Source organism: Poecilia formosa, unplaced genomic scaffold, assembly GCF_000485575.1.
Source record: "Poecilia formosa unplaced genomic scaffold, Poecilia_formosa-5.1.2 Scaffold188, whole genome shotgun sequence".
Lineage (NCBI taxonomy): Eukaryota > Metazoa > Chordata > Actinopteri > Cyprinodontiformes > Poeciliidae > Poecilia > Poecilia formosa.
The window spans coordinates 492,108-518,727 of NW_006800127.1; the positions used below are offsets into that span (position 1 = coordinate 492,108).

At 39.6% G+C, this 26,620-nt stretch overlaps 2 protein-coding genes across 6 annotated transcripts in view; one reads left to right on the forward strand and one right to left on the reverse strand.

Annotated features, from left to right (window-relative positions):
- Window positions 1-16,287, forward strand: part of marchf8 (membrane-associated ring finger (C3HC4) 8) — a 98,505-nt gene extending 82,218 nt beyond the window's left edge. For 4 of the 5 annotated variants that reach the window (XM_016678696.1, XM_016678700.1, XM_016678697.1 and 1 more), the window contains 2 exons: window positions 11,873-11,887; window positions 14,390-16,287. In XM_016678696.1, the coding sequence (XP_016534182.1) occupies window positions 11,873-11,887; window positions 14,390-14,694 (320 nt within the window). In that variant the 3' untranslated portion in view covers window positions 14,695-16,287. The remainder of the gene's footprint in view (window positions 1-11,872; window positions 11,888-14,389) is intronic. The other variant, XM_016678699.1, reaches the window with a different exon arrangement.
- A 1,036-nt stretch (window positions 16,288-17,323) lies between these two features.
- Window positions 17,324-26,547, reverse strand: alox5a (arachidonate 5-lipoxygenase a). The gene is made up of 14 exons (XM_007566191.2): window positions 25,566-26,547; window positions 24,099-24,297; window positions 23,933-24,014; window positions 23,743-23,865; window positions 23,087-23,193; window positions 21,721-21,893; window positions 21,468-21,614; window positions 21,184-21,384; window positions 21,018-21,104; window positions 20,076-20,254; window positions 19,842-19,963; window positions 19,529-19,629; window positions 19,256-19,426; window positions 17,324-19,119 (listed from the first exon to the last, which is right to left on the reverse strand). The coding sequence occupies exons 1-14, from the start codon at window positions 25,713-25,715 to the stop codon at window positions 18,940-18,942; spliced, it is 2,022 nt and encodes a 673-aa protein (XP_007566253.1). The 5' UTR covers window positions 25,716-26,547; the 3' UTR covers window positions 17,324-18,939.
- Window positions 26,548-26,620: the final 73 nt, after the last annotated feature.

A 26,620-nucleotide genomic window follows, 5' to 3' on the forward strand; every position in this document is an offset into this window, starting at 1 on the left:
AAATGGCTTCAAATCTCTCTATTTACCCTTGGCAGGTGTTTATACCAGAGTGCCATAAATTGAACTGTCTGCAAACGTTACCGGTGAAGTTCCCCATCAGTGGGCGATGTTGGCTTTCCCTGTACTTTTACGCTATTTACCGTCACTGTGAGACTTCCTAGGATTGCTTGTAAAATGTATTTTATCAGATCATCAGTTGGATCGCAGTAAGTTTGAATATCATTGAAAATTTAATCTTGCTCAAAAGAATTGCATTTCTGGATTCATTACGCAGAGTAATTCTGTCAATTTCGATGATTGTGCTTTACAACCAAATAAAATTCAATGTTAGATTCTCTTCAAATTACAGTGTTGGGTTGTGAAGAAGCATCCTGTTCAGACTGCTGCTATATCCACTATATTAATGGAAAATTTAGTTGGGAAAAAAAAAAATCTGTGGTAGAAAAGGGAGTACATACCACAAGTATATTTGCAGCTTTGACAGGATTTTTATGCAAAGACCGTTTCAGACAGCTGGTGCATTGTTTGAGTTAAGCCAATTTTAACCAGAAACATTAGAAATGTTTTACCTGAGCTGAGGAGAAAATTGAATGTTGCTCAGTGGTCAGAGTCCCTTCTCTAGATCATCATTATTAAATAAAAGGTTGCATTCATTTCACAGAAGGATTTATTCTGCATATTACGAGTTTAGCTTGGTGAAGTGGTATGCTGAAGTAAATAAACTTTCGGATGATATTCCAGTTTTGAGATCAAACCTTGCATGTGTCAAAGCCAGCTAAAGTCAACCTCATCTTCCTTTTTTGTTGTTTCTCCATTTTAAAGCACATGATTGTCCTTTCCATTTCTCTTTTTTTGTCTTTTTCTCCACTTTCTAATCCCATTGTCTATCATATGATCCTCTTTGATAAACACACACACATGCACACAAACCTCCAACACTACAGCAGTCAGGATCAGGACACTCAGAAACAGACTGCGGTGGTCCTGTTGAACTCCAACGGTAAAACGTCTGATGGTCTTTCGGTGACCACCGTCTGCGCAGACTCCCCGCACGGCTCCAAGTGCGCCAAGCAGAGAGACTGGCTGTCCGTGCTGCGCCCCGCCTCCGTTGGCATTCGGCCTAAAAACTCTCTCAGGTTTTCTCTGTCTCTGAACGACGTGGGTCAGCGCGTGGACAACCTTTGTCGCGGGCTGCACTTCATAGATCGCACATGCTCGGAGGGAGAGCTGGATGTGAAGCCCGAGCACGCCCAGTGTCCCGACGGCAAGATGCTCGGAGACGACCCGGTCGCCACGTCCAAGAGGGAGAGCAGGGATGCTCCACTTTCAACCCGCACCACCCTCCACCTTGTCCCCTCCCTCACTAACAACCACAAATACATGTTGGGCAACTCATCCGGTCCTCCTCCTCCTCACCCCAGCAGTCTCCTCCAGCCTCTTTCCACTCCGGGCTCGAACTTCCTTCGTCTCCTCCTTCCCTTCTCCCGATCTTCCACCTCCGCCAGCCTGCAGTGCTCTGAGCTGGGAAGCTACGCCTCCCACCTCCACATCACCAAGTCCTGCAGCACGCTGCTAGAAGGCACAGAGTCAGGCTTCCTCTCACAAGGAGATGACGGCGTGTTCGAAGTGGAGCACAGTAGATCACCTTCCAAGGGAGCGAGCCAGACGACGACCCCGGAGACGCTCAGCGTGTCTGGGACTCTTCTAGCCCCGCTGTGCTATATGGACGAGGACTCGGACCTGGAATGCTGTTCGTCGCCTTTGACGGAGAAATCAGGGCCACTGTCACATTATTCTCTATCAGGGGACTGCTGCAGGTGGGTGATTGTCTGGATGGTCTACAGCCCTGAAACCCTCCATCGTACAGTTGATGTGGCGGTGCTCCCCAGAGACCCGTGGAGTAGTGGAGAGTTCCTCCTCCCGTAGTGTAATCACCCAGCCCAGCGGTGTCTGTCATCCAAAACTCTGCTCAGAGTCGAGCCGCGAATCAGAAGGACCCAGCGTAGCTTTTCAGTGTTAGTAAAAAGTATTTCCCTTCCTCTAGGTTTCTTTTGTTTTTTGCCTTTTTTTGATTTCAAAATTGTTGAAATCGTCTTCACCGTTGTCTCTTTTGTTAAATTCTTCATTCAGTGAAGTTAACCACTTTTTTTTTTTGGTTTAATTTCACTAGTCACATCCAGCCAGACCTGTAGAATCAACCATTCACTTAAATGGGTTCCTTTGCAGGAGTTCTCAACTCACCAGAATTACCATAAGAAGACATTAATGACTCATCTAGGAGGTCAGAAAAGGATAAAAACTAAATTTAAGGCATTGCAGACTTGATCTGATTCAGTTTTCAGCATTCAAGCGTAATAGTGATCAAGACGAGCACAAAATGTGCAAGTTCACCAGAAACATCTTGATAAATTTTAAAATATTTTGTGGACTGATTAGACTGAAGTGGCCAATTGTTTGGAAGGTGTGCTTTTTTTACATCTGGCATGAAAATAACAGCAATACAGCTAACATGACAGTTGTACAGTAATGCATCACAGCTTTAAGGAGCGTATGGCCATCAGTTCATGAGCTCAAGCACAGTATGGAGCATCACAATGACCCAAAGCACACCAGCAAATCCACCTCTGAATAGTTAAAAAAGAAGAAATTGAATAATTTGGCCTGCCATAGTCTGTGTTGGAGATTAAATCCAGTTGAGATTGGAAAACCAGCTAATTTTAGAAGTGGTTCCTTTTTCACTTAGGGCTTTATTTGGATAGTTTCTTTGTCATGAATGAAATCATAATACTTGGAAATCTTTGTATAACTTTTTTTATTATCTAAGTGTGACAAAACAAAAGAAAACTGTAAGGGAACAATTACTTTTTCACATCGCTGAACATGAACATCTCCTTCCCAACCACCATGATTATTTTGTGTGTAGAACAAGACATTGGTTGTGTTGTCATTTCATTCCATTTATTTTCACTACACTGTTTTCTCAAGACTCTTCCATGTATTTTTCCCCCCAGGTCTGCTGCCAAGCTGTTTTTTTTTTTTTAAAGAGTTTTTCATTTAGACTAGATCGATGGTGGGTTAAAGTGTCTCTATAGTCTCAAGGAAGATGTGATTGATTTCACAAAGACATTTGGAGTTGAGAATGAGGGCTGGTGGGAACGCTCAGGGCAGCAGGTCAGTCCTGAAAATGTAATGGTTCTGACGTGGAGCGTGTTTCTGTGGTAAGAAGTGGACAATAGGTCTATTTAACACAGGTCTTGGTTCACAAGGCCGGTTGTGTGCAGCCTTACAGGGAATGATTTGATTGAAGATCAGGGCATGGCTGCATGAACCCTGTTGATCAGCCTCGGTAGCAGTAGATAATGATTAGTGGCCGAAAGCCCGACACCGAGCCCCTCTGGGTTACACCATCCGTTTGTCGATACGGTGACAGTTCACTGGACCGAAGAGATTTACGTCTTTAGCTCAGACAGACAACAATTATGTCTTTGTTGCCTCCCTCAGCTGCGTTCCTGTACCTGTGCTGCTCTTACTTCATTACGCGAAGGGAGAAAAGCAACATGAGCTTAGATGTGGGCAGACACAGGTCAGAGATCAACAGAGATTATGGGCTTCAAATAGGCTGCGTAGCCTCTGACTGTACTCACGTGTGCAAACGCAAACACCCTGTGCCAGCCACTCTGTCAGGTGGCCTGGAGCGTGAGCCAAGACCTGAGTTCACCTGAGGAAGTACGCAAACTTGTTTTTCCCCTTTAATCATTAGCCAGGCCTTGATTAACAACACATTGCAGCGTTGGGAAAGCTCATAAGGGTTGTTCCGCATCTTGCCAGACGACTAAAAACGCATCAGAGATCTTTTCAGTAATCTTCCCGCTAACATTTAAAAACGATTCACGTTGACTTTATTTTATATTTTATCAGGCTTTTAGTGGAAAACGGTACACTGCTTATAAAGAATAAAATGGTGTTTCTTCTAAGTGCATTATTTTATTGGCGTTACATCTTCAGTCAGTCAATTCAGTCACTCAGTATTGAGCATGAAAATATGTTTTCTCTTTTAGACCCTATTTGCAAATATAGACTTGGCCCAACAGTTGTCAGCAATAAATAACCATCAAATATTCAGAAATTAAGCGGTGAAGTGGATTTCTGTTTAAAAGCACAGCTATTATATTAACTCAGTTGAATATGTATTTTAGTTGATGGATATATGCGACTGACCTACACATATACTCCTACATCATTGGTCCCCACAGTTTGCTAATTTGCAGTGTGAAGCTCTTTATACCTATTAACTGCATACGGTGGAAAACAATTAATCCGTTAAAAAAGAACAAAACCCAGATTTTAAATTTTAGCATCCAAGTTTAGCTATTTGATTTGTGTGTTAGTATGCACGTTGTACGCTCAAAGCTCAACACCTCAAAATCCTGAACGACAAAAAAAAGTCTTTCTCGGTTGCAAACCAAATTTCAAAACGCACTTGATGATGCGAGCAGGAGAGAGGGCAGGATTTTAAAGCGCCGTGATAGAAACTGCAGCTCAGACATTTTTGAATACCTCTGGAGAAAAGTATGAGGAAGCCGAGTGAGGTTCCAAACAGGAAAAAAGCGAATGCCTCAGCGGGGGAACGTACTGTACTCTCACAGGGCTTGTTTCCATCTCGCCTCGTACTCCTTGTGATCTCTCCGATTCTGTTTTGCTTCTCACATTTTCATGTTGACATACTTTGGTGTCGCCTCTAATGTAGTAAAATGACTGTGAAGGAAGGTGTGCTGTGGCTACCCGAGTGATGCAAATTAAATTTCAACTTCCCCTGCTAAATGTTTCTGGAATGAACTGCTGGTGGCAAAAAAAAAAAAATGTTTTCGACTTTGTTGCAGGTTTTCCAAACTGGTTATGCTGGTGTACGTCGCCTTGATTGACAAAGCAAGAATTGTTGATTTTTATCTTTAATGGTGTCAACATGTTTGCTGCTAGCACACAGCCTTGCATTCCTGAGCAGAAATATGTTTCTCTTTATTTTCTGAGCTCTTACACTTAAAGTGGAGGTGTACAGATTTCATTGGGATTTTTTTCCCTCCTACGTAAAAAAAATAAATAAATAAAAATCTCTATCATAATAACAATTCCTCATCTGTTCATGTCAAACAACACCAATTCTTCACACAAGCACCAACATGGTCCATTTCCCTGAGCTGATTTTTTTTTTCCCCCTTTACTTCAATAGGAAATACAGTATGCGTAGGATGAGTCTGTAGTTCATCATCTTATCTGTGGAGAATGTAAACAAAGCGGCCTACCCATGAGCATAAAAAAGGCCTCCGCTGGAGATGCTAATTGCACCTCCTCTCCGCTTTAATCCGTTGCTCCTTCCACCTCCTCCTCTGTGGTAAATGACCTATTTTTATCCGCCTTTGTTCACTTTCTTTTAATCTTGTGGCACTTTGGCCAGATCAGGCCGGGCTGCAAATAAGCATCGTCCTGCTTGCTCTCTTCGCTTTCCAGCATGTGTAGGCGCATGTGCTTCTTATCCTCTCCCGAACTGCGTGATAAAAGGCGATCCCATCTGAATGCCGCGCTCCCGCTGCAATCTCCACCTTCGCCGTTTGTTTGCTCCTTGCTCTGCAGAGAGGTGTCCCGCGGCTCCCTGCCGCAGCACGCAGAGACGTCGACGCTCCCTCATACATATAACTCGGAGGAAAACGAGGGCTCGGGAAATTGACTGATTTGTCTTGTGGGCGTTTGTTTTTGATCCGTTTATCAATGAGGCCTCTGTGGACACGCGGGGCTTGTTCTCCATTAGAGCGGCATTTAGCTTCTTCTGTTTCCTTTGAGATGTGTGACCGTCTTGCTGGCCAGCAGCTGGTCCGTGTCACAGCATTCGCAGATCTTATCGATTTTTCTGCCGTCTCATCTTTGAAATGCTTAGGAAAATGGTTTGACGGAGATTATACGCTGCATTGGTGAATCGTTTTCCATCCTTTCGACTGTTTATTGATAGTTGAAGCATTTTCAGACCCCGACTCGCATTCGGACGAGTGCGTCACCTCTACAATCTTATCGGTCTGTGTCATCGGTACACACACACACACACACACAACACTGAAGTGAAAGAATTAAGAATGCCTCTTTAATTATGGATGACTAATCCCTGAACCCTGTCCTCAGTAGTCTGGATTTTGGACTTGGAAAAACGTCAGTCTTGATCGTCTGGATCTACAAAGCTCAGGAAACGTCTACAAAGACAAAATTGTTGATACCTTTAAATAGAAAAACCCATAAAATGTCACTGAAATAAGTATTTGTATATATAGATTTTAAAATTTGAGAATCAACACTGAAAATCCAGTGTTGCTTTTGAATCGTGACTCAAAAGAATATCATTAAAAGCTAATGAATTTGGCTTGGACAAAAGTGATGGTCGCCTTAACATTCTGTCCCACAACCCCTTAAAGCCATCATTACTGTTATCAACATACATCCCAGATGATCTGGACGCGTCGGTCTGGCGTTAAAATGTCACCGAACCACTTCACGTGCAGATAACGCCATGCAAATTCCTGGGTTGTCAGATTAGAAATCAGCAGGGCCGCTGGTGTTCCTGTAGCATCGCAGATGCTTTCTGTCCTTTAATTGCATTGCTGTTAAGATATAAACATGCATGAGTTTCATCTGAGTCACAACTTTATGAAGTTATGTCAGCCACAGACTTTTATAATCTTAAATTGGTTACGTAACGGATGTGAAAATACAACGAGATATTAACCCATAACACAGCAGGACATAAATGCATTAAAAGCTGCACAGATGTGACTTGGCATTCCAGAGGCTTTGTGCTTTGAAAGAGTAATTATATAATGAGCAGACTGCAGCAGGTCCAGTCGGGTCCAGAACGACAGTTAAAAAAAAAAAATATCTGAGAGAAAGTCATCGACTCATCCGTTCCCCCACCGCCTCCGACATCCACGGATCAATAAATCACAACTGCTTAAAAAAAAAAAAAACATTATCACTGAGGATAAAGAGGGTTTTTATCTCAAAGATTCCTTCAAAGAGTATTTCATTTCAGATAGCTGCTTAGCGGCACTCGTTTTGACAACTGCTGTTTCTCCTTGATTTGTATCCCCCCCACCTCCACACACACTCATCCAGGTAAGGCCCCTTTGAATGCATCTCATTGTTCAAAGTGGCAAAGCAGTGCAGACACAACTGGCTCTGGAGGAAACATTCCTTAATGCAGCTTTGCGTGCGTTTGCATCTGAATTTAACACTATCCACAGACATGTTGGCACCAGATATAAACTGAGCCCGACTGTGTGTCCGGGTCCTGTGTGTTTTGGTCATTTTACTGTAGAAGGAAACAAGACGTGTGATTGAGCTTTCAGACAGTAGGCAGCACATTTTGCTCCAGAATACCTCGATGGTCTTGAGAGCTTATTGTCCCCTCCACAAATTCAACCTGAAGCCTGCTTCATGTTTCACTCTAGGGCCATTCGGTGAAGATGGAGCTGTGATTGGTCAAAAACCTCCAGCTTTGTCTGATGTATCCAGAGGACAGTATCCTAAAAGCTTTTTCACCAGCCATCATGCGTTTTGGCCAATTACAGCATTTTTCCTTTCTGATTTGCCATCCAGACTGTTGTGCCCCTTTTTGTGTCCATTAAGTCCACTTTGGCTTAAACTAAAAAAAGATGCAATATGACGCTAATTAACTTTGATCCTGGAGTTTCTCTCTGATCTCTTGTTATTGCCTCTCTTCTTACCATTATTATTCTTCTTAATTTCTTCAATTTGCCATCAATTTTCCTCTTGCGTCCATGCAGGTACTTTGCTCAGCCGTAGTCACAGGAACATGTAGCTGTGTAGAGATCTTCTTACATCCTTCAACAAACTAGTCAATAATTTGGTTTCTCAGCTCCTGAGACGGCGCTCTCCTTGGCTTTCTGCGGCCCATCATGTTCAGTGTGCTACAAACTAAAATGACAGACTACACAAACAAATAGACTGACTGACTGGTATCAAGATTTAGTTTTTTATGCCCTATACCTACTCAGTTTTGTGGGTTTTTTGGGTTGTTGTTTTTTTTGAGCAACAAAGATAAAAAAAAAAAAATTAGGTTTCAAAATAACAAGCTGTCAAATCGGTTTCTAAATGCTTCATAGCACTGGGTAAAAACATTGTACATGGTGAAATTTTGATATAAATGTAAAAAAAATACAAATATTGGGTTTGAGACACAGAATTGATGTAAATCATAAATATGCGTTATATTTCAGATGTAGTGCAGATTAAGGAATATTCACTGAAAGTGTTTTCTAAATCAAACAAGTCTTCCTTGTTTAATCTTATTCATATGAGACATGCATTTGCTTCAGTGGGTTTTGTGAAGGTATAATTGATGATGATGATTATTATTATTATTTTTTTAATAAGTTGAGGGAAAAGTGTTTTTAGACTTCTTTCAGCCATCTGCCCAGCAGTGTGATTCAACAGGTATTGGATTGGCAGTGCTGCATCAGTCAATTCATCCAGAAAAAAACTCCAGTCACTCCAACAACTTCTCAGACATGTTTAAAAAAAAATAAAAAATTGAATTGTGAAAGTTGTAGCCACCTATGTTTCGATGGCACTCTGCACACTCGAATCTACCTTTCGATTCCTTCTTGCTCTCTGCCTTCTTTTTGCCAGTCGACTTTCTTCCGGTTATGCGTTGACCGTATATGTTTGGTTTCTCACAGGATTTGTCACTGTGAAGGCGATGACGAGAGTCCTCTGATCACACCGTGCCACTGCACAGGGAGTCTGCGCTTCGTCCACCAGAGCTGTCTGCAGCAGTGGATCAAGAGCTCAGACACCCGCTGCTGTGAGCTCTGCAAATATGAGTTCATCATGGAGACGAAGCTCAAGCCACTGCGCAAGGTGCGACTGACTGTGTTTGCATTGATTTAAGGACGAGCCAACGGAACCTCGCTCCATTTCTTTGATAAATTCACTCAGGGTTTTGTTCTGGCTCCATTTCCAAATGTTCTTACTAATTTGGCAAGCCGCGAAGCTGAAAAACCGTCTCCAATCTGTCGCACAGATAACACAACCATGACTGTGTGCTTTGAAGCAGGGCACTGTAAGGGAGGAAGATGATTCATTTGAAATGGCTTAGAGGAAGCGTACATCTTTGAGAGGTTGTTATCAATTGCTGTGGTCTGAAGATAGCCGGACACTCTAATTAAAATTCTTCCACCCCTCATTAACTGCACAAAAGGCCTTAAACAAATGCTGCTCTTCTAATAGCTCCTCAACCCCATGGGTGAATGTTGACGTCTTTCACACATGAGCGTGCAGAGGAGATCGCGACGAAATGGGGATGATGGTCACGGCGTGAGGTGTCTTTTAACTGAGGATTTAGGTCGTGCTGCGACACGCTTTTAATGAAACCCACCCTGCAATTGGACAGTTTCATGACTGGAGTAATGGATTTGGGCGTTTTCAAAAAGCACAGCAGTTATTTACAGTAATAATCTGATAGCACTTACGTTTTTTTTTGTTTGTTTAATTGCTGGGCTCTTTTCCAGCATTGTTAACAGAGCTGCCTGGCAAACAGCTGGCTGCTCCCCAGTGCGCTGGGTTGCAACTTGCCACTTCTCTTTCTTCGTCTTATTAACCTCGCCAAGAAATGCCGTGTAGCTCAGGTCTTCCCCTCAGCAGCTGAACGTTTTACTTCCGGTATTTCATCGCCAAAAAGTGCCAAGTTTAAACGACTGCCTCTGCTTTCTGTCTGCATGTTGTTTCCCCTCTGCTGCAGTGGGAGAAACTTCAGATGACGGCGAGCGAGAGAAGGAAGATCATGTGCTCGGTCACCTTCCACGTCATCGCAATCACCTGCGTGGTTTGGTCGCTCTACGTCCTCATCGACAGAACGGCAGAGGAAATTAAAACTGGTCAGCAGAGTTGCAGATACACACACACACACACACACACACACACACACACACACACACACTAAAGACTTACCATAATCTTTGATAAATGTCTGTGTTAGACCATGCATTGTGTTGAATGAACCATTCAGTAGCGATTTTCCATAATCTACAAATCACTCACTCGTGCATTTACAAGACTAAAGATGGCATGAAAGTCTCCCTTGTGGTCAGAGTCGTGTGTAATTCGTGTGCAGAATCACAGCAGAGATGGAGATCTTTTTAGTGGCGATTGAAAACACGTTTATTCATGTTTGCTTTGAGGCTCGTGAAGGGGGGAAAAAAAATGCTCATCTGTTTAGGCAGGGCAGTTCATTGTGAGCTGGTGTGAAAGGAAGAAACTGAGTCAGCAAAAGCATCCTCACAAGGACAAATGTGGCATGACTTGTGAGCATGTGGTTCTGAGCATTCATTATACACCATCTGTGTGTTCCAGGGAAAATTACATCTGTCGTCGTGACACATGCATGTACATTACCAAAGCTGAACAAAGCAGCTGACCAACTATTCAGCATGCAACGAATGTAGTAATTTACCTGGGAGGGGGGGGGATGCGTGTCATTTTGATAGCTGCTGCTGTTAGCTTTAGCTTAGCACTGGATAAAATCTGGCAACAGACGGCATCTGTAAATAAAAAGAAATTGACTTATCTTTTAAATAGATATTTCTTACGGACATCGTTTTATCTAACATTTGCTTTTGGATGATACTGTCTAAACTAGTTGAGTGAAAAATAGTTTTGCCTTATTTATTTTTGCCCCATAGTAACCACTTACCTCACCAAAATAGTATCAAAAAATGAAGGGACTTTACTGTTGTTTAAAACTTAAGAAAATAAACAAGTTGATTGAAGAAGTTGGTTGAAGCCCCTTTTGCATTTTTCTTTACCTGCTTACCAAACAAGTGAAAAATGTATCTGTCAATTTTGATGACTAACATTAGCTGCAAATTGGCGTAACATGGAGTAGTTGAAATTGAATTAACTCATTAAAATTTGCCACAATTAAAATGAATGTCTAATTAACTTAGCACATGTCAGTAAGTGTAAAGTAGGCTTTTACAGTAGTAAAGAGGGCTTTTTAAGAGTAGCACCTTGTTTTTAGTTTTTGCTCTTTTCTTCAGAACGTGCACAGACACGATTGTGCTAACTTCTGAGCTAAAACATTTCTTTAAACTTTTTTTTCTCTTCTCTCCTTTAATTTCTTGATTTTTAAAAAAGAAAGGTTGGGTAGCTTTGTCCTATAACAACAATAAACCTGAATTTCTCTAGGGCCAGTGAAAAATTGTGCAAAACGAAGTGAAATGGGTTTTGCGATTGCTTGAAACTTGATCAAATAAAGTAGCAGGTCAGGACCTCTTTCACATGTTTGATATGCTGCTTCTTGCATTCGTTCTGAGCAAATAGACAGCAGCACTCTGCTTTATTGACAGCACCATCAGGACTTAAAATGTAGATGGATGCATTAATGCAGAGCCATTATGGCTTTGGCTGGCTGTGCGTCTCCTGTTACTCATCGCTCCATACAGCGTTTCTGAGACAGTGTGCAGATGGAGCAGCAGGCTGTTTGTTAAGCTCAACCTGATGAATCAGAAATGTCCGAGTCTCTGAGGACTGTCAGGTTCAGTCGCCATGGTGATGTACAGTAATTTCTCACCAGTGCTGCTCCTCTGCTGCTGTTTTTTTATGCTTTAGTTTGCTCAAAGCTGTGATGACCAATCCGATATGTCTGCCCAGTTCAGCACCCTAAAACATTTGCTCATAATTTTAATTGGTGCAACAGGTTTTGCCTGATGAAACACATTGTCAGATGTTACCGCTTGTACTGTTTGACCTAATATTAATTTTGGAAATCTGTTTTCGTGTTTTGTAATACGTGACACTCTCTTTACTCATGCAGCCCGAAGAATCCCAGGTAAACATTTCCACTTTGGCCTTTTGACTTTCAGAGTACTTTTTTTTGTTTGTTTGTTTGTTTTTACCCCTTCCCGTCAACTTTTTGTTAATTATATCCAATTATTTTGCAGCTACACTTTACACCCTGTCCCCCCCTCTTTCTACCCTTTTCTGTCTTAATTTTAGGCTAAGCAACATCTCTCTTTAGCAGAATCCAGACAAAGTCAAAGAACACACTGATTTATCTTCTATGTTATACATTGTGACCAGAAGTTTTTAGTAGAGCATAATTTCACTCAATAATTCCCTTCGTTCACAAATTTTCATCAAGCAAGGTTTATAATAAAGTGCCTAACATGTCGTTTTAGCTCGAATGGTGCAGTTATCATGTTTGCCGCCTTGCCTTTTTAATATCAGAACGAAAATTGCGTTTCTCTACACAAACATGGAATTGACTTTGATTCTGCTTTGCTCTCAGTAAAGACATTTTGAAAAAGAAATATATAAGGGCAAAATAGTTTGCTTGCAAATATGTATACCTTTTTTCCCCCCCAAGAGAGAAAAGTAAGGTAAATATTGCTTTTTAATTAACATTGTATCATCAAAGATGAAACTTGGTAACTCCAGCTTGAAGCTTTACATCCTTCCTAGCTGTGCTGTAGGAGACCAATATTTCAGGTTCTGTGCCGTGTATTATTTTGACAAATATTTGTGTTTTCCAGTTGTGTGAAAACCCTAAGGCTGCATGTGGGAGCCAAATAAATAAGCAGAAATGCTGTAACCACCCCTAGGGCAAACAAAATGTTTTTCTAATGTAGGAAATCTACAACAAATACTGTTCAGCTCTTCCACTCTATCCTCATTTTTTAATTTTTGGTAAATCATCCAATAAAACATCGTCTTTTTTTAGCTTTTAGTATTAGAAATGAAGATAAGGATATGCAGTAGCATTCACAAATCCCACATTTTATATTTCCAAAGTCAGATCTTTACTAAAATTGGGTCAAGTCAGACACCCGGCTGTTCAACAATATTAAATTTATGCTTTTGATTTAATCTGTCTCAGTGGTTGACTGAAAATCAAATCTGTCAAAACCTTGTAATAAAATAAACGCATGTATAACATCTCATGTAGATTTTTTTTTTGCCCTTTAAATTATGATTAAATCCTGGCAGCTCTAGACTTTAAACACTGCATGCTGAGAAAATGATCAAGAGTTGTAAGATTTTACTAGTTTTTTTTTTTTTTTCAAAATTCAGCAACTTGCATATATTTTCCTTAGATGTTTACAACTATAGTGCGAAGCAAATGTATTGATTACCCTTGATTTTGTTCAATTTAACTTTTTGACAGAATGCAACTGCGAACTTCAATACATGTTATGGATACGATATGACAAACCAACGCAATGTAGTTTATGATTGTAAAGTTATAACTGCTTTTACGTTATAAAAAGTAATATATTATTTTTTTTCATCTTTGCACATCCACATATTAAAACATTTTTCTTCTTTGCAGAATAGTTCAAACTCAACCAGTTGTAGTTTGAGAGCGTTTGTGAATATCAGCTTTCGATCATTTACACAGATTGTTGATTAAATTTAGTCCAGGGCCACTTTTAACCCGTCAGCTCTGACCTACTTTGTCCTACTGGAAGGTGAACCTCCACCCTATTCTTGAATCTTCGGCGGCCTCAGCAAAGTTTTATACCGTTTGCCTTGTGTTTTGCTCCATATGTCTTCCCATTTTGCTGACCAGTCCTCCCCACAGCATGATGCTGCTGCCGCCACCTTCATTCATGTCTTAAAGTCTGAATGGTGTGCTCAGGGTGTTGGATTTCCATTTTGCTTGTTTGTGTCTCTTAGACGGTTTAGTTTTGGTCTCATCTAAGCAGGCTGACTTGTTGCAAACTACAGAGGTGGTTTTCTAATCCCTCCATATTTGTTGAGTGACTTACTGATGGTTATGTTCTCCATACTTGATCCGGAGACCTTTGCAGCTCCCTCAGAGTTGCCTTGAGCACATTGGCAGCTACTCATTACTGTTCCTTCTTTGAGAATATACTCTGAGTATATATAGGCGCAAACTCTGTTAGATGACATTAAGGCTTTTATTTAGGAATTTAAAAAAAAGGACTGAATAGATATGACACACTTTCTAGACTTTCTTTTTTTTTAAATGTTGTACTTTCCACTTTGTTGGTTTATGGTATATAATTTGACATGTGAAAGGTTGTTTGGTGAGGCTCCCTTTGCTCCATATAAGCTTGAATTAAATAATATAGTTCTGCTTTGATCTGCTTTGCTTTAAATTTTTCATCATGCCATCTTTCTCTGTTCCCTCAGTTTTTCTTTTTTTTTTGCTTCCTTTCAGAATGCATCCCATCGAATCACATAATTACAACTTTTCTTTCTTTCTTTCCAAACTTTTTGCACATTTTATTGCCGTCTGCTTTGTGTTTGACTCTCACACACAATTCCATCTTTTTTGTTTTTTTTTGTCTGGTTCTCTCATCCTCAGGTATCCTGGAATGGCCTTTCTGGACCAAGCTGGTGGTGGTGGCCATCGGCTTCACGGGCGGATTGGTTTTTATGTACGTCCAGTGCAAGGTCTACATCCATCTATGGAAGAGACTCAAGGCCTACAACCGTGTCATATACGTGCAGAACCGGCCAGACACATGTAAAAAGGTGGCGCTGGAGAAGCCCCCGCTCATGGAGCCGAGCCTGGAGAGCAAGGAGGCACTGGCCCCTACCCAGTCGGACACAAACTCCTCCCAGTACACAGAGACAGAAGAATATAGTATGGAGGTCCTCCACGTCTGACACAGAGTTCATTTCATAAGCCCCCCACCCCACCCATTTGTGCTTGTAGAACCAGGCGGGAGGGAAGAGTAGCGCTTGTCGTTCCCCTTCTTCTGATGGTAGACCTGACCCGCTGTCCTCTCCCGATTCCACCTGCACTCTCCGTCCGCACTCTGACCTTTCCTTCCCCGGGACCGGACTGTTTGTCCCGACTTCTATAAATGTCACACAAGGCCTGGAGCTCGGCACTCTGCACGCACTGTTCACGGTCCCCGTCGGATGAACAGATCAGAGACACAAAGACTCCCTGGAAGCTCATCGTCCATGTTTTTGGAGTTGGGTTTTTTTACCTCCTGTAAGTGTTGGATCAGTACACCGCCATACATCTCTGGAGCGTTCCACATACTGCCATCTCTGCTCCGGTTCAATTCTGACCGGGCCTCGGAAATGCATTGAAGCACTTTTTTGTTTTTTGTTTTTCTTGAAGCTCTACAACAACTACTCCCCTCCCTTTTAATTCTCCTCCCTTTTTATTCTTGAATGACCTAAATCTTTTTGTTTTGTTCCTTGGGAAGAGCACAGAGAAACTTTTTCCTCAAATGCACATACTCCTACAGACTTACCCCTTCACTTTGATGGCAAAAACAAAGAGGAACATAGGTGGGTAAAAGGAGGGAAACCTGCTGAAGGAAATGGAAAGGGTTGACATCCCATTCCTCTGCCCCCAACACATAAACTTTTTGAAGGCTTTGAGAATGTAATCTTTTCTAAAAATCATTAAAAACATAAACAAAATAAAAAAAAAAATATTTTTTTTACTAGTAACTGGACATTGCAAGAATAATTTCCATGTCTTGAGGAGGCAATGTGAGCCTGCAGGTGTATAACAGCATTACTTTTTCTTTTTGTTGTTTTTGGGGTTTAATATCTTGTGAATGACACAGTATTTACAGTGTGATATTCCATGTGCAGTTTTTAATGTGAGCTGATGTGTTTGCTTAGTCATGCGACATTACCACTTCATGCCTCGAGAAATGAACAGCTCACTGTTTTCAGTTTCCTCTTTTGTTGCTTCCACAGTGCAGCCCAGAATTAATTAAACCTTCACAGCCTGCTCTGATTAAGAACCCAACAGATTGTTAATGTGGCTTTTTTTTTTTAACATTTGCCTCATTTTCGCCTCTGCAGGACAGGGCATTTAGATTCCACCCATATCCGTTTTTACAGAGAGTTTTTAAAGGACTGGAGAAAATGGATAAATGGCCGTCGAGTTGTTTCCGGACACTCGCATCCAATTTGTCTATTTTAGTATTATGTCACCAGACAGACAGCATTAAGCCTATGATTTCTTGGTTGTTGTTGTTGTTTTTTTTTCCATCACATTACATCCAGCTACATGTTATTTGGTATAAAGGTGATCCTTCCTTTTACAACCTTTAACTTTGCAGCCCGCGTTGGAAACAATGAGCTGGCTGTGTCGCCACCTGCTGGGGCGCAGCTGAAATTGCACTCTGAAACAGGCAGCGGTTGATTTCTCTAGGCTCTGTTTCTTTCACTTGTGGAAACTCAGCAATGCAAGATTTTACAGCCATTCAAACAACAAAGAACATTTTTTAAAAACTGTCACCGATATCAGTGTGCTATCTGTGACCAATAAGGATGAGTTACTGCTCTGCAGCAGCAATAATTTAGAAGCACAGTTTTGGTTTTATTGCTTTGTTTTTGTTAGGTTTTTTTTGTGATAAACCATACTATATTTATGTACAAGCCCATAGTGATTTAAGATCTGTTTAAATAGAAAGCATGAGCCAGGAGAGGCGTCGTCGCCGCCGCCGCAAGTCAGGTTTGATTAAGAACCGGAGACGCTTCCCAGAATCTTCAAAACCCAAAAGGCTCAGTGCAATTAGACAGATTTAAGAAAGTGCAATTAAGTTTTTTGTTTTTTTGTTTGTTTGTTTTGTTTTTTCTGTTGTTCTTTTACTCTAAAGTAAAGGTGTTTAAAGGTCAGGGTGTCCTCTGGGTGGAAAATGAAATTCTTTATTTTTGTGCTTGTATTTATTTTTATCAGAAATATGGTACACTTTGTCCATTTTAAACCCACCCTTCTATTACCAGTTTTTACGCAACTTGCATCTATCCTCTTTTTCTCTTTTTCTTTTTTCTTCAGGCATGTACAAGAGAAAATCTTTTTGGCGCTTTTGTGATTTGCAGTTTTTCATTCATATATTTAGTGATTTCTTTTTTTCTCTCTCTCTCCTTTTAAAATCAGTTGTTAGAACTTGTTTTAAATATGCAACCAGAGCTAAAAGCCACAACATTTAACTTTTAGAAACGAAATCACCTCGGACTTAAGCTGCAGTTTCCCTGAGAGAGAAGATTAAACGTCAACTTTGTGGTTTCCACTTACTTTCAACTCTCAGGAGCTGGCTCCTTTCATGAAGTTGATGGTTTTAATGTAAATTTCTCTTTGATAGTCATTTGCTTTTGACTTGAATTGATTCAGATAAGCATGAAAAGCCAGAAGTTTTATTATCGCCACTTGCAAATTTCTGTCATATTGTTCATAATTCATGCCTGGGAAACTGAGCTTCATTCTTTCTCTTTCAACCTCAATATTTTACTCTCGGCTCTCTTGTATTTTCCCTTGATGTTTTTTTTGTTTTTTTTCCATTAAACTGGATCATGTCTGAGACTAGTGGAACTTGCATTAAAAAGCTCCATTTGTTTACTACTGACTGGACTTGAACATATATGACTGTTTTCCCCTCCTGTCTTGCATCATTCCACATGTTTTTGTCTGTGAATTTGCTTTGAGGTAGTAACTGTAAAGAGTTTGGTAAAAGTGTAAGTTTTTAAGAGAAATCTTGATGTGTTTTCAGTTGATTTCCAATGTTTGAACAAATATGTAGAATTAAAAAGAACAACCAAATAAAAATTAAGTTGGGTCTTTTTCACTTGTGTGTTTTTGACTGCTCCTGTAAAGCTAACAGGACTTGTGCGACTCGTAAGAATTCATCTAAATATATCATTTTGGATTATATGCATCTAGTCCTTTTGGGGACATAAATTTTTCTATTTGTTTTCCAATTTAATCTCATCACCATCTTGTTGATTGCAACAACAGTGATTGATGTTGCAATCAATGCTGTGTAATTTCTGATATCTAGGAGGTTGGGGTTATTTTCAATTGTGTAAATCCAATTTCTAAATGCATTTGTTATTGGTCATGCTGTATTCACACCTAATCAAATTTATACATTTTGACAGAAAATCCACATTATACAAAATCGAGCAGTAAGTGGTTAAGCTTTGTGGCAAAGAACTGCATTTGTGATTCAGTTGTGTTTCACTGAAATCGTAAGAAATGTATTCAAACTGAGTTTTGACAATTTCTTTATATTTATTTGTATATCATCAATGTACAACAGATGTTATGTAAATGTTACTGCATAATAAATGGGTCAAATTCAAACTTAGCTTACAGAAATATAAATCAAATCAATGTAATTCATACCAGTCCATTCATATGGACCGTTTTAAATGCAGATTCTACATTAGTCATAATATTCATACAATACAGTCCAATTCTGTTGGTCATATTTTGCTAATTAAGGTATTTAAGGAAGCCTAGCAGATTGCACTGAGTTACTGAATTCCCTGCAAAAGGGCATTATAATATGGTCTTAACTGTTTAGCTAAACTTCTTGACATGGCTTCATTATCTTTAAAATTATAAAGAGTAAATTCAGAATACAAAATAAATAGGACTTTTTCCCCTTGTGGGATGATTCACAGTATAGGCAAACTGGATTCATAAAGGTAACACACAGAACCAATAAAGTTTTATTTGAAGAGCACATATCTCCAAAGTCACTAGACTGCATTATCTTTTTTTTTTTTGTTAAATAGGGTTATGATACAGAAGTATGATAAGCAATCCATAACAGTGAGCTATGTTGAAAATAGATGAAGTATCAGTTTATTTATAAAGTGATAAATATGAAAATAAGAGTGATTAAAAACAGTTGAACTTTTTGTGGAATCCATATTTCCACAGCACACTCCTCTGATTGGTCAATTTGTTGCTACCTGCAAATGGCAGCTGAGTCTTCGCTTTATGTTTTTTCTGAATTATATCTAATCATGTTCACGATGTAGACAAATCTAAATTACAAAATCAATGTTTTCCATCGTCGCAGAAACCTTAATGTCTTCTGCTCTTTAACATACAGAAAGACGATATATGCATCAGACGAGTGTCGCTCCTCAAACAGCGACACTGTTTGGGATTTTGTCCGGAGACATGTTGTAGTACGGCAGCTTCTTTTCCTCGTTCCTCCTTTTGATGGACCTGGTTATCTCTGCCAGTTCCTTCCTGAATTTTCCCATGGCATCCTTTACTGGCTTCTCTATAAAGTGTTCGTCTGGATACATACCCAGATACAACTGCACAGAAAGAAACTTTGTTTAGGCAAAAGGCACGCAGCAATAAATAAATCTATACTCTTTAATTGAACCTTAAATGTCAATTTTAGCTCTCCCATCTATGCAGTTTAAATGGCAGCTTGTATTTTCTGCAAACCTCATTCTCCTGGTACTGGCTGAGGGCCCAGACGGCCCCCAGGTGCCAGCTGGACCGGCCGCGATCAGGAAGGCTCTCAATGATCGTTTTCACATCGACCTGCCCTTTCTCCTTCGGAGGGGGCTTCCGCATGGTAGAAGGGGCGTTGGGGATCCAGGAGCACCAGTCATACTACACATTGCATACAAAGAAGCAAAATGTGTGGAAAGTCTATTTTTAATTTTTTTTTTTGTCTATTTTGAAAAGTAAAAAAGAAATTCTTCAACAACCTACCTGTCCAAAATTCACGGCAGCATGCTGGGATGAAGCGGTGAATATAACGACAGTCAGGTACTCTACCAGTTCATCGCGTGTCTTCAGAGACTTTGGAAACTCTTTGCACAGATTGGAGGCAAACAGAATTGAGAAAGCAGTCTTTACAAAACCACTCAATTATTTTGCAAGCTGCGCTGTGAAAAGACCCTTGCACAAATGATGATAAACTACCGGATGACGTTACAACACCAACATTCAGGCAATGTCACCACAAGTCAGCTTTCCTGCATCTCCCAAGCCCTGCAACCGTTTGTTTGTGAAGTGAACGTACCGCAGTGATCGAAGTCCTGCATCCCAAAGCTGCACACGTCTTTGACGAAGGCCTGGATTTCCTCGTCTCCCTGCACTCTCTCATCACTGGTGTAGTAAATGCCGATCACATCAGAGACAAAACTGCCGGGGAAAGTAATAGAGGAATAAATCGCATACCCAACGTATACCCAATTCATATTTTTATTTATTTCCTCAAAAGGACTTTTGGATGGGAAAGAAAGTTGTTTCTCACCTCTTAGTGGCTTCCCACACCTTGTAGCCATCATCCCTGTAGAAATAGGTGGGCAGCTCCTCCGTACTGTCCATGCCACGGCTCTTGATCATGTCAGGGAAGCAGAGAGACCTGAAGGTCAGCGTCTTTGTGGCTTTCTGGACAAGCTGGATGTGACCGCCTCCGCCGGTTGCATTGGCCTTGACAAAGCACATGAGAAAACATCTTATCCTTCGGCATAGATGGTTTTGATTCAACTATTCATGAATGCTGTTTCTTTTTGTTTCATTTGAGTCTAAACCAAAATACTCAGCTGAATCTGCTAAGCTAGTCTGATTTGAAAATATGTTGTTTATACAGTTTTACAGACTTTTTTCTGCAACTCGATCAGGACGACAGAAAAACATTTCTAAACACCTGGAATTTGTGTACAAATAATAATAAGGATGTAATATATTTGTCTATAAATAAAGTGTTTGGACTGATCAATGTATTTTTTCAGAAGACTTCAGATGTTGTGAAATATCTGAAGTAATAGTAATTTGATGAAATCCCATCAAAAAGAAGAAGAATGAAATTCCTGCAACTACATTTCTAAAACTGATATAAGCAGCCACAGTTTTTGCTGCACAGTATCTCTAACTCCCAGAGATTCGTAGTAAGAAAAGAAAACATGATAAATTTGCCACTCTTTCTTGTTTAGATTGTCTTTCAGGAACTGTAAACTGTATTTTTTCTACTTTCCTCATGTTTTAAAGTTCATGACTTTAAAATATGTAGCCTGTGACTAAGACTAAGGAACGCTTGTAAAAAAAATAATAATTCAACACACTCTCCTGGGAAGAGTGTGGTTTTAGTTCTCTCCACAGTTCTGGAAAAAAAACACCCTCTTATTATTTTCTCTTGTTGCTTTTGGACAGACGTTTTGCTCATTCCACATTATTTCAATGTCCAGAAACTAACCTTGTCAAAGATCCCGCACTCACAGATGAGCTGTTCTCTGGCCTTTGTATTGATTGCGATAGTAAAACGAATGTGCGGGATGAGTAGCTGAGAACAAAAAGAAAAGCAACCGTTCGATAAAACAATCAATTTATCAATCAATAAACTATCCCTGGCAGTGTTGTACCTTAAATACCGGGTGAACAGCTGGGAGCTGTCTGAACATGGCGATACCAAACACCTCTGTCATCAGATGTGTCCTGAGCAGGTGTGTGATATTCTGGTGGTGCTGGAAGTCAGCTGATCGCACCCAGATCTTTGCCAGCAGCCAGTCATACTGACCGTCAGTGGGAAGGAAGATTGGGTTTTCATCTGGATCCTGGCCAAGCTGAGAAAGACATAGCCAGAGTTCAGATACAGAAAGGAATCAGCTGAATTAGTCCCGCCTACAGTGGCCCAAGCTTGCTGTACCTGTATAGCTATGGGCAGGATCTTGTTCCGTAGGTTCCTGTACAGCAGACACATTGGAGCTGCCAGGTACTGCTGCGTGTACGGGTCTGTGGAGTTTGCATTAATGCCATCTAACATGTCGTAGTCCACTATGAATATGTTACCTGCCTGGAAGCAGAACGCTGCTTTAAAGTGCACTTCAGCAGAGATGATCAAAAAGCTATAACTGTCAAAGGAAAGCCAAAAAGATTCATAAAAACAGAGAAATATCAACCTTAATTTCCTGCTCCAGGGTCAAGTCCCGCTCAAGGCTAACAGAAACCATCTCATTAGTGACAGGGAACTTGTCAGGGAGTTCGGTGCATTTGCAAATCAACACTGGGTTGCAACCATTCAGAAACTGATAGCCGAACATGAAGTCTTCTTTCCAGTGTTGCATCACATACTCTGAAATGCAAGCAAAACAAATTAATTTTTAAACAGCTATTAAATATACTTTTCATGAAGCCCATATTGCTGTACTAAAATGTTTTCCTTGATATGGCTAATGTGTTTTCATTGGGTGTAATCTGAAAATCATAATTAGCAGAAACAAATGAACTTCTCAATAATATTCAATTTTACTGAACTTTATATACACATAAAATTAATCTTAAAATGACAGCCTCACATGTGTTTTACTCAAGTAAAAGTTGTAACTTACAAAATCAATGCTTACAGTAGGTTGCTAGAATAAGTTATTTGTGGTGGTCAGGGTAGCCTGACATTTTACTCAAGTAAGAGTAATAATACATAATACAGTAAAACTACTATCAGTATTTTTTTTTCTTTCAAGAAGCCATTTGAGGTAGAGTGTGGTGATGCTAACCCTTTTAATTTAGCCAAACTTTGCCTATTTTTACGTAATAATTGTAGACTTACATTATGCTACATAAAATCAAGACTCACAGCATAACATTAAACAAAGCACAACAAAGGTAACAGAGCAAAACATATAAAAGCCTAAAGCTAAGCTAGCACAGCATGGCATTAAAAAACATAATGTAACAGTTTAGCATTAATTAGCTTAGTATAGCAACAAAGCTGCTGTAATGTAACATTATAGCATTTTGTGGTGCATTAAAATCATGTAAGATTACATAAAACATAACTTCACATAAAATGTAGCTTAACATAATATAATTGAAGTTATCGTAGCCTAATAACTTCAAGTATCCTAGCAGTTTGTTATAGCATTATCTAAAACAATAGTCCCAATGTAGCTTAGCGTAGCATAGCATTACTTAACATAAGACATAGCACATGGAGCACACCCTCTTCGCAAGCCTGAACTGATAATATACTTTGAAGAAAAAAAAAACAGTAGCATAATACAACACCACGCATATTAGCATAGCAAAGCATAGCTTATGTTAGCATTGCCCATAATATAACATTGTACAAAGTAGTGTAATAACTTTAATTAATGTGAAATGTTTTAGTGTAGTGTAATGGAACATAGCATAAACTAGCAGAACATAGTATAATATAGAATAACAACATATTGTAATTTAGAATATACAGCCTAACATAGTAGAGCATTGGGTAGCACAGACTAGCATAGCATGCAGTTACAGAAAAGAACAGAAAGTTCGTCTGACCCGAGATTGTGTTTTTGATTCTCACGAAGATTTTCTCAAAGTCAGCAAAGTCGCTCCATGAAGACTGAAACATGTTCATGAAGCTGTTCACACACAAGTTCTCAATTCTGAAAAGACATCAACGGGATTATTAATTTATTGATATTTTTAAATCATTAAAATGAGTTTTAGTTACACTTCACAAATAAATCTGATGGCTCAGGTTTTTGATATTTTGTTGAAGAGGCTAGGTGTGATCTTTTAAATAGAAGCAGCAATTCTAGCAATGGATTTGAAATAACAAAGCAGATCAGTACTTCAACTTTTAAATTTACAAGTTATTGCACATTTTGCACAATATCCTTTTATACATTGCGATGTTGTTTGTTATGATGCCTGTCACCAAGTTCAAACTTCTGCCTGAAAGCACAATGCAAATATCCCATGTGATAAACACACAATGACACCACTGTTTCTTTTCCCCAAGGTAATTTATAACATAGCAGCATGCTCTGAGGCATCAGTTCTGCATCTGATTAAGGTTTCATGAAGGCCTTTTATTTTAAAAACACCCACAATGCAAATGTAGGTTAAGTAACCCTTCTTCATTGTACTGAGACAGACATAGACTCTACTGAAAAATGGTCCCTTTGTGTAGTGTACATGGTTCTACTTACGCCTTACTGTAGTTCAGAATAAAGTCCACTCCCTTTTCACTGTCAAACTGGATGTCTCGGGGGAGGTCCCTGTGTCTGTTAGCATCAATGCTCAGAGGGAATCCTGGCTGCCACTCTTTCCATCTACAAACAGAATAAATGTCATGAAAACAACCCGATCTCCTGCATGCATGCATGCAAGCAAACTTACCTGTAGGCTTTTCTTCTCTGATCCAGCTCTTTTTGTCTGTGCTGCTTTACTATGCTGGTTTTATCATCCTGAGGCAGAAATGCTAGAAAAGATGCAAAAGCAAGGTAAGGGCTTCAGCAGATGAGTGAGGCAGTTTTTTTTTTTAGACAGACAGATAGGTAAATACCTCGTCCATCCCGCAGGACCACTTCCTTGTCGTCCACCAGCCAGCGGAAACAGGGAAATTCCACATAATCTCCACATGGGGTCTTGATAGTGACGTACCTGCAGTACCAGTCGTCCTGCATCCAATATTTCTTCTTCTCAATCTTCACCAGTACGACATCACCCAAGTTCTCATCAACTTTCACATTATATGAGTCAACCTGTAGTTTATACAGAGGCTACTGTGAAAAACATGGGCTGTGGAAATGAGCTCACTCACTCAGAATCTGACATTTTTAAAACAAAAGTTAAAAAAAAAAAAGTTAAAGATAATCTCAGACTTGTTTTTTTTTAAAACAGCGTGTGTTCAACATGTTCAACAACAGCTTGCATAGATCTAGACAAGTCAATGTGGCTTAGAAATGTCCAAGCAATTTGACTATATTTGTGTGCAGCACAGTGACATTCATGGATGAAATTACTTCTACAAAATGTTTAGGCTTTCTTATCTTTTATCTAAACTATGAACCAACCATAACCCAAAAGCCATGACCCCACACCCTAAACTTTTTTTTTTTTTTTTTTAAAAGTTTACCACTTCTACTGTGCATAAAACAGTATCCACTTTTTTATTATTATTTTTATCTTCTTTTTTTTTTAAATCTTTTTTGAGGATTGTTGCTCCAGAAATGCTTGTCACATCTAGGATAACTTTAGTTTAAATGTTAAAAAAAGGGTCTCCATAATTTACTATAAATTTCATACAAAAAAAATGTAAATATTCCTTATAAATTTATCTATTTGTTCTGAAATTTGACAAGTATTTTTTTTTTCCTTTTTGTTAGTCTGACCCGCTTCATTCTGAAGTAAGCTTAAACTTATTTTCCTGTCACTGCCCCATGAAGAAATGCAGTGACAATGCAACTTTAAGGTTGCATTATTCAAGTCTCTTTTACTAAATTTAACATTCTCAGCATTGATTTAGATTAGCCTCCGAAATTCAAAAAGAATTAGACATAAAATGTCATGATGAATTTTGGATTGAAAAGCACAGTTAATCTAAACCTTAAAGAAAGTTTTTTATATAATCAATGTTCTTGTTACATATAGTTTTTTTTTTTCCTGCTTCTGATGTTAAAAACATTTTTGTGATAATGTATCTGGAGAAGAACCTTAAAATTAAACTGGATTATAAAAAACCTCGAGTGTTTAAAACATATTAAAAGTTAATAAGTAATTTTCTGTCAAAATATGGGCCTTTTTAAATTGTAAACTGCTATATGAGTAAGCAGAAGAGACGTGTCACCGCAGGCTTTGCAATTTCCAGAAGTTCACGAATGCTTCCTCAAATACCAAGTTTACCTTATTTTACAACTTCTCTGTTTTCCAACTACCTGGCCGCTCACGTTTAAAGCACGCGTTTGTACAGAACATCCAAAAAAAAAAAAATGAAATTTCGCGGCTCCCACTTTGCAGTGACTCCACTTACCGCCCCCCTCTCGAAGTCGTTGTAGAGGGGTTTGTCCAGCAGTGTCCTCTCGCTGCATCCCTCCGTACCCACCAGGGTGATGTAGACATAATCGTCCGTCCCTGCAAACCACTGGCTCCCCGTGGCAACAGTTACTGTGTACGACGGCATGGCGGGTCACAAAACCCCAGGACCAAAAAATGCTCAAATGCCGTCTAAAGGTGAAGAAGCAGCAACAGTGTTACTCTGGAAAGGCTTTTGGCTCAGATGCAGCTCTGCCCTTCACTGACGTAAACTCAAAAATGCTAAAGCAGTGTCTAATGAGGCCAAAAGAGGAAGGAGATTTATTACAGTCACCTAGTCATCAGTGTCTCCACCCTTAAAATGAAAAAAAAAAAAACCTCCATGGGTTCTTATGCATTTTCCTAAAGATATAAATATGACATCAGCTTGGAAAAACATAGTGACAAAGGAAGAGGGTCTGCACAACTTGTGAAGGGGATTTTTCTATTTAGATTAATCAGAACGATGGTGAGGCGAGGTGTCAGAAGTATAAAGACATCATTGTACATTTATCTGAGAGGGAAAAACAAACAAACACAGACACACAGGCTATTTGGAGAACATAAGGAAGTGAAGGGGCAGAAAGCTAGAAACAAATCGTGGTGCCAGTTTGGAAAACATCCCAACCTGGCACTAGATAGTGGGAGATAACAAAAATAAATAAATAAAATAACAAAAGTTCGGGTTTTTTTTCTCTCTGCAAAGATAAAAATAAAACGTAATTATAGTTTTTAATCTGGATTTTACTCATAATAAGGAAATGAGTCTCATTCATTTACCAGTCAAATTAGTGCATGTTGTTCAACAACAGTGTATTTCTGTGCCAGTAAAATAAATGCAAATGTTAAACACAGCCCTGCCGTGGTTTTAGCCATAAAACTGTGACATAAAGAGTAACAGGAATCCTCCATAAGTCCGAAACCCAGTCAAATGGAAAACGGAGAAGGCGGAAGGTGCGGCACAAAGGAGATGGTGTTTGCACATCGGTTATTCAGCAATCCAAATGAAACTTT

Bases quoted from the DNA above. Each gene is read 5' to 3' on its own strand.
- alox5a (XM_007566191.2), bottom strand. From the start codon at position 25,715: ATGCCGTCGTACACAGTAACTGTTGCCACGGGGAGCCAGTGGTTTGCA. The intron at 23,866-23,932 runs GTAAGTTTGCTT...TTCTGTTTGTAG, and splicing joins CAGAGAAGAAAAGCCTACAG to ATGGAAAGAGTGGCAGCCAG. The intron at 19,427-19,528 runs GTAGGTTGTTGA...TGCAATGTGTAG, and splicing joins CTGCCGTGAATTTTGGACAG to TATGACTGGTGCTCCTGGAT.